General features: G+C 42.2%; 1 protein-coding gene across 1 annotated transcript; it reads right to left on the reverse strand.

Moving 5' to 3' along the window:
• Positions 1–4052: 4052 nt before the first annotated feature.
• LOC147893111 (subtilisin-like protease SBT2.5) lies at positions 4053–7888 on the reverse strand. Its single transcript, XM_087386849.1, has 10 exons — positions 7759–7888; positions 7476–7612; positions 6841–7235; positions 6566–6661; positions 6365–6437; positions 5963–6245; positions 5524–5846; positions 5169–5406; positions 4788–5027; positions 4053–4561 (listed from the first exon to the last, which is right to left on the reverse strand). The coding sequence occupies exons 1-10, from the start codon at positions 7883–7885 to the stop codon at positions 4053–4055; spliced, it is 2421 nt and encodes an 806-aa protein (XP_087242975.1). The 5' UTR covers positions 7886–7888.
• Between the last annotated feature and the right edge of the window lie 401 nt (positions 7889–8289).

Raw genomic sequence — 8289 nt, forward strand, 5'->3', positions numbered from 1 at the left:
AGGATGATCATGAGATAGGAGATATAGATATTGAGGCCATTACGCGTGAGGACGAGCCTACCATTAGTGATGCTGATTTCGATGAGCACATGAGTAGCACAAGTAGTAGTGGGTTGAATGTATTTGTAGATCTAAACACTTGTTTGGATTTTGAAGTAGGTAGTTTGGCAAGGGTTGAATGTATTTGTAGATCTCGTTGAGGATGAGCTTGAACCGTAGCCCCATCATTGATATTGGCAAAACTATTTTACATATTGTCTCATTCTCCTCACCTCACTTAATTCTTGTATATGTGGGCTTGCAAAAAAGCATTGATGTTTTTGTTAAAATTATGTGCTTTGGTAATCATGGGCAATGTTTGAAAAGCAATGATGTACACCGAAATCTCACTTTTTGTATTCTCTAGTTTGCATCTATCTACGCGTCTAAATGCGCATCTAATTCTCAGTGTAAACGTGCAAATAACCGTGCTAATACACACACAAATAGATGCACTGATAAATGCAATGTTAGATGGGCGCGTATTTTCTCATTTTAGATGTGCAAATAGACGTGTTAATACATGCGCAAATAGACGAGTTGTTAGACGTGCTTTTAGACGCGCCCATAATTCCTCTACTAAAGCAACGCCTATAGACGCGCCTGCTATTTTGCACGTCTACCAAGTGCATCTATAGTTGCTTTATGTTGTTGTGTAGGCGCGTTTGTCTGCTATATAGATGCGCCTTTAGATCTGGGTCTCTAGACATGCAAATAGACGTGCAAATAGATGCACCCGTAAGTTTTTTTTTAGTTGAGTAAACGCGTCTATGTGCGCATCTGTAGATGCTTTGTCTTGTTGTGAGAAAACGAAAAAAATTCAACCACCAGGCTAGTTTAGGATAGACATATAATTGGTGTTTGACTAGTACTAGCTTAGTGTTCTAATCACCAGGCTAGTTTAGGATAATCACACTTCTAATTAAACTAATCAAGCTACTAGAAAACAAAACAATCAAACAACTAAACGACAATCATAGTAACCATCTGAATTATATATTACTATTCCAACCATCGGGCTAGTTTTGTATGATCTTATTCTCAGGGGGGGGTCTTTATGTATAAACCCCATATATCACTTGCATTCAAGGCTTATTTATAAAATCTCATATCTGTAAATTTATCATGGATAAAACTACACACCCTTTTTCTATTCAATCTGTAAATACCCCTTTTATATGACACCCTTCTGTATGTGAAAATTTTGTAAAGGAGGAATTAAAAAACTCCTTCTGTTGAACCCATGTGGTATGCTTACATGTATATAAGCGAACCCCCCAAGATCACAGTCCAAACCCCATCCAAAGCATGACTCAAACCAGCCCAAAATTTAAACTAAGCTAATTTGACTACTAGTAAAATAAACTAATTTTACTACTAGGAAACATAACAATTTGAACCACCAACTTTGGTCATCAATTATTTTGGTTGCAAACATATTTCTACCAAGTTTCTAGTTCAACTGCACTAGTTTAGGACAATCATATTACTGTTGTTTAACTTAAACTAGCTCGGTGATATATTCCATAATGTTCCAACCACTGGATTGGTTTAGGACAATCATATAAGTCGAAGCTAGCCCCATTTGGAAATTAATTGATATATGAACCGGACTAGTTTGAAAATTAAACTTAAATAATTTCAAGAATAAATTAGCTACTATGAAACACAATGATTTCAACCACCCACTGGGCTAGTCCTCAATTATTTCTATTTGTGTAATATATTTTTGTTTCGACCATGTTGGTTTAGGACAATCACATAACTCCTTTTTTACCTAAGCTAGCTCGATGATATTTCCATGATGTTCCAACCATCGAGCGACTGGTTTAGGATAATCACATTAAGTCCAAGCTAACTCAGTTTAGAAATTAACTGTTATATGACCCAAACCAACCCATAAATTAAACTTAACTAATATTTAACTTTTAGGAAACACAAGATTTTTAACCATCGGGTTGGTTTAGGACAATCACATTAAGTCCAACCTAGTCCATTTTTTAGAAATGAAATAGTTAAACTATTCCAAAACTCATTCACAGACAACCACCGGGTTGGTGACATATATTGATGTTCAACGACATTGGTTTAGGGCAAACACATAATTAGTGTTCACTGTGATATATTGCATGATGTTCCAACCGCTAGACTGGCCTAGGACCTTAGGGCGTGCACTATTAAGGAACCCTAGATACAACGTGTGTTCAAGGGGTAATTTTAAAAACCCTTGTTTGTGAATTTTTCTTGGATAAAAATACTCCTTTTTCTATACAAACTTACGGATTTTTTTCAAAGTTCAATTTAAAAACCCCATAAGTAAATACATTTCTGTAAATTTGCCTAAATCTTTTGAATTAAAAAACCCCTCCATTTTGAGCCCACATTGTATACTTACATATTTTTGGGTGAACTGCCTGATCACATTAAGTCTAAACCAACTAGGCAATCACTGACTAGCATTGTATCAAGCATGTGTATGATGTGCTCGTCCCACTACTTGCATCCCGTCCACTTTTTATAGATGTCCTTATTTAGAGAAACTAGCTTGAATTCATACTTACTTTTTGTAGCTTGAATAATCAGTTTAGGGTAATACCTTGCATATTGCCTTCATACTTGAAATATGATACATACTTTCAATACCTTGAATACTATATGCACTATATTTGTATGCATACATGGAGTATACTTGTGAATAGCATACATAGTTTCAGTATCTAGCAACCTCGTATTCTTGTGCTACAACATTGTCACTTGATCAATAACGTCTACACTTAGCCTGTCTCTCCTTTTCTTGCATTCTGTTGAAGCGTAAAGACTTCTTGGATTGGGATAATCTTGCATTGCTTTCACTCTGTGTCCAACCGTTGGAGACATATTGGTCCTTCTTATTAACAGCATCTCTGATATTGGGCACCCAAGCCGCATCAACCCAAGCCATTGAGAATAGAAGATGACTTACCCGAGTAAAGAAGATAATGTCAAACTAAAAGAATGATGTCATGTCAAGATGACTCTACACAAGGCAAGTTGCAGGGGGTGGCAGGCGGAGAATGTACTTTGCAAGGTGGCAGGACAAGGATACATTTTAATACTCGAAGGTTTGTAGAGCGGGAGCTGAAATTTTTAAAAGTGTGTGAGGATATTGAAATTTTTAGTCGTTGTGATTTCCTCCCTCCGACGATACATGTGAGCAAAATTAGATATACCTATGGCCCTCAAGCAAGTGCAATGTGGCCCAAACTGCTTCAAAATGCAAATAGGCCAAAGGGCATGCTATCGGGTAACAGGTTTGATGTTGTATATCATGAAATGCAATGACCTTTGACATGCTTATGAGCCATATAGCAAGCAAGTGCATGGAAAAAAAACCTATACAAAATTGTAAATAGTGTTGGATTTATTAAAAGATCGTTGAACATGTACAAATTGCACATTTTCAAAAAGTTCCATTGTAGGATAAATTTCGATACCAATATCACTAACTACAACCACCATGCAATAGTCGCACTGGTATCGATTCCAAATTTTCAATCCGTTTTGGTTTTCAACAATTCAAGAAAAAATTATGGAGTGTATCCTGGAATGGGTGTGGAAAATTTAGCACAAATTTGGAGGCCCTTTAAACCATACCTAAGGTTCTCAATGATCAATTAGGTCGAATTAGGTGTGTCCTTGGGTTGAGGAGAAGCTCATGTAGTGCAGTTTTGAATGATTACTTGGTTGCATGTATATGATGAACAAAATTTTGATGCTTTTCAAGTAATTGTTACATCCTATACTGTTTAGGATACATGCTTCACATGCAAAATAGGACTTGTAGTGCTTTAACGATCTCATTGCAAATCTTTATTCCATAATTTTTTGGTCTCATGTTCAGGATTGGAATGAGTACTACAACTCAAAGACAAAGTGTGTCGAATTCCGTTGAGCAATGCATCAGTTATAGGTTGGGCAAGATGCCTATATACAAAAAATGCCCTAAAACTCGCCAAAAATGGCTACACCCAAGCTCATGGGGGGGGAATATAGGGTAAGGGCGTGGGGCCAGGAAAAATGGCGAGGGGGATTCTAGGAGAGTGGCCACGGTCTCCATGGAACACGATCTCTCCGAAGGAATAGTGATGGGGGCGAGAATGGTTGTTAAGTGTATGTGGTGGCTCTCGTTGCCCGAGCTGGTGGTGTCGATGTTCCACGGTAATGGTGACAGTGAGGTTGACAGAGGCTCCCGGTGAGATTGTGAAGGACGGTGGTGAGACGCTTGCCACCACTTGAGTTCGATGCCGCCTCGAAAGTTTTACTTTTACGATGTACGTCTCCGATGTCATAGCCACGTTGGTCACCGTTCGTGTGACGTATAGCGGGCGATGAGGCAAAGCCGCCACCGTGATGGACGGTAGATTCAGGTCTGTTGGCTGGCGAGTGCCAGATAAGCCCCCACAACTCACTCCAGTGGCGTTATGCACATCTTCTCCCGGCTTCACTCCGAGTGCGCATGCAAACCTTATGTAATCCATGAAACCTACAGCATTCCAACAATCTGATCACTGTACAAAATTCCCAACAACCTTTTGTAATCCGTCATCGATGAAACCTACAGCACCCTAAGAAGCCGACTGTTTAAAAAATTCCAGCACCACGCAATCCTTTCATCGTTTTTCTTTCAATCTATCCTCCCAAGCTGTCAATTTCTAGACTATCGTAGTCCGTTAATTTCGCAGCTTAGACATCTAACGGTTTCACTCTACCTGCATCGAAGATCAGACCCGGATCCATGGCATCCTTTGCATTCACGAATCCTGACCCAAAATCGAAGGGAGTTCCATAGATGATCCTTCCCCTTGTGTCAGTGGTGCTTGCACTAGTTGAGATTGCGGAGGCAATGGCCGCAGGGCTCCATGCTGGGTACTTCTGCTTGATCAATGCTGCTACTCCGGCAATGTGGGGTGCAGCCATACTCGTACCATACAGAGAGGCAAATAGCTCACCTGTACGCAGAAATAGTTACAATGCAAAATTGTTACCTATATTTTCTGTGATACTATTGTTGTTGTCGAGTTGAATAGAAAGAGCGGTTGAATTGTTTGACCGACGCTAAAGCTCGCATTGTGTTCAGGCTATGAGTTTACCGGAGAATTCTTTATCAGGTGGAGCAGCTGGGCTGTAGGCAGCCCAGATGGATAGACCTGGAGCTAAGATGTTGGGTTTCAGCAAATCGATCGGGTCCCTCGTTGAACTGTTAGCAAAGCTTGGACCTCGTGATGAAAAGGACGTCACGAGGGGCGCTCTGGTCTTGAATTCGCCGTTTAAGTTACCTAAAATCCTCCCAATGGGATGTTTGACGGAGTTGTAGTAACCGAAAAACGCCTGCCAAGACGCAATTTCAAGCCTTTCATCTGTCATATGGATGGTTAAAATCGATTCGAACAACATTACTCAAATAGAATATGCAGCTATTATTAATACAAATCCATGAGTTCTCGCCTGCGAATCAAATCTATTGGTAATAACGACGGCCGGCGTTTCTACGATGTAGCTCACTAATCCGCCACCGGAGGAGTTGCTGATATCTAGAACAAAGCCCATCGCACCAAGGTCCTTCACAGTTTTCTCCACAGACCGTGACACGGAGTTGTTCACATCGACTGAGTCCCCTTCAGAGAAGACGCACACTAGGATCTTTCCTTGGATCAAGCCTTTGTTGTAGAGCTCGGACTTCTGGCAAGGGAAACTTTGGTGCGTGGAATTACTTTTTAAGGCATTCTTCGCTGCAACCAAAGGGTACATGATTCCTTCCGGAGTACCGGCTACACAAGACATGGGGCAGATTAGATAGGAGGAAGGAACCGCAAGAGTATATACCCACTTATAAGTAGTAATCAAAAGACCGGCAATATTTGATCTGTTAGTTCCAAGATCTTACACGTTAAAGCTGCTCCAGACACCATCGAATTGTTCCCAAGCGTGATGCCTTGCGGATACGATCGATCGGTCGAGCATGCTGCTACTGTCATTACCCAAGGTGCGTTGGATCGCAAGGAGCTCGCAAAAGGTCCATTATTGCCGGCTGATTGGGCTGTGAACACTCCGGCTTTGGAGGCGAATAGCATAGCTATGTCGAAGGCGCCCAGGAACGTTGTGATGTTTTCGGGATAAGCATTGAAGTTCAATGAGATGCTCAAGATGTTCACTCCGTCTCGAACTGCCTGCCGTGACCAATGATCATGGTGCATGGCGAGCTTTCCTTCAGCTTCAATAAATTGCAATCTACAGGATTCCAGAGGGGAATCTAAAGGAGCGCGCTGCAAATGTTGAAAAACGTCACCTGATCGATTGCCGCAACGATATCCGCTTCAGCTCCACCGCCACTCGTATAAAGACATCGATAAACTGCCAGTCTACAGCACTTGGAAACACGCAGATATGCTTAGATATGATCACACGGCACGCTACAACATTCTGGAACAACAGCAGCATCGAAAGTTGAAGCGTGCTATTACCGATAACTAGGGCACCTGATTCTTACCGTGCTCTGGGAGCCATACCACTGGCGTTACCAAAATTCGCTCCATTGACAACCACTTGAACGCCAGAATTTCCAGCAGCGGTGGAAGCAGTGTGCCTACAACAACCAGCAACCTAATTTAGCGAGCTGGTTATGGCGACAGGAACTTCGAGCAGGAGGAAGAGTTTTTTTAATAAAAAGACCCATGCAAAGGAACACAATCATATGACAAAATTCCTTCGATAAGAACTTCGTTGAGCTCAACGCTATGATGATGCACAAGAATGAATATTTACGTTCCATGCCCATCTTGATCGAAAGGCGATGCGTAATCTACAGAAGCGTTGAAGATTCCGGAAGCGATGGCAGCCTTGTTGAAGAAGCGAGCTGCAAGGAGCTTGCCATTGCAAGATCCCGCAGGGAACATGGGTCCAACATCGCAGTGGCCATGGAAGCCGGGGAGGGGAGGATAAGGCTTCGATGGATCGTCCATAAAGCTTGGGTGGGCAGGGTAGATGCCTGTGTCCACTAATCCGATCACCACCCCCTCTCCTGCATCTTCAATTCCTCCTACATCACGCCATGCACCGGCAGGCAACCCCAGGAACTCCGGAGTATGTGTAGTTTGAAGCTGCACCTGACGGCTACGTTGGATGTGCGTCACCCCAGTTGCTGATGCCAGTAATTCTATCTGCGACATCAATATTTTCTTGCGAATCAATCAGATTTTATCGATTCCACTTGAACTGTTGAACATGTGAGCTCGCAGCATACCTTGCGTGTGATAATCAGCAAACCACTTTCTCACAACATACTTTTTATATGTGGGAATATATGATCAACACAACTTGTTCCATCCAATTCCACCTAATATCAAATCTTCTTGATGCACAATCGACATAAGGAGGCCTACATATGGTATTGAGACTACCTTCTCATGGCTGAGCTGCACAGCAAATCCATTCAGAGTATGGGTATACGAGTAAAGCTTTTGGTAGCTTCCCTGATCCAAAGTCTGTTCCAGCAATGAATCGTGCCTCTCTGTCAGGTAAGCGATGTACCGTTGAGCTTCTGGGCTGCAGACATTATAAGCAACATCGTAAACTGACCTCAGCTGTAGACCCCGTCCTTCGTCTGCAGAGTTTAACGCAGCGTTAAAACATTAATTTGAAAATTAGATGCAGACCTTAACGGAGCAGTATGCACGTCGTTGCTATCTGCAGCATTAAAGCCACCAGTATCTCCCGAGAATCTGGTCACGACGGGATCATCATCCATCAAAACGATGTAGGTATCTGATCCAGATGCACGCAGAGCCACAAGCATGAGCTGCAAGAGCATTAGCACAGATGAGAGACGACCACGCGTCATGGTGATTGATGATCAATGGAGGTCAATTGTTGAGAATAAATGGGCGATGACGAGCAGGCTAAGGCTGTGTAGCTGGACAAAGTGGGCCTGCTTGCACCGTTTACTTGCTTTCTTTGCGAACAGGAGGGCTGGGTACACTTAATTTGCTGAAATCAACTCATGGTCATCGGCTATCTGACCTTGAGTCTTGTTCTGAGAAAGGCAATTGGAGGAGGTGGGTGGCATGGATGGGCAGCATGTCATGGCTTGAATAGCTGCATGACCTGCTTCTGCTATTAATGTTCGGAGAACTATGTAATGCGACAGAATGGGCGATGATCCAAATATGCATCCAATACTTTTACCAAAGTCGGCTTGTAGACTGTATAGTTACG

The sequence above is a fragment of the Dipteris shenzhenensis genome, chromosome 16 (assembly GCF_047967505.1).
Source record: "Dipteris shenzhenensis isolate YYH24624 ecotype China chromosome 16, Dip_SZ_1.0, whole genome shotgun sequence".
Lineage (NCBI taxonomy): Eukaryota > Viridiplantae > Streptophyta > Polypodiopsida > Gleicheniales > Dipteridaceae > Dipteris > Dipteris shenzhenensis.

What these genes read in the sequence shown, in the direction of transcription:
- LOC147893111 (XM_087386849.1), bottom strand. Translation starts at nt 7,885, where the DNA reads ATGCTCTTGCAGCTCATGCTTGTGGCTCTGCGTGCATCTGGATCAGAT. An exon ending in CCAATAGATTTGATTCGCAG is followed by an intron (nt 5,407 to 5,523) that starts GCGAGAACTCAT and finishes GCGTCTTGGCAG; the next exon opens with GCGTTTTTCGGTTACTACAA. An exon ending in GGGTCTGATCTTCGATGCAG is followed by an intron (nt 4,562 to 4,787) that starts GTAGAGTGAAAC and finishes GGAATGCTGTAG; the next exon opens with GTTTCATGGATTACATAAGG.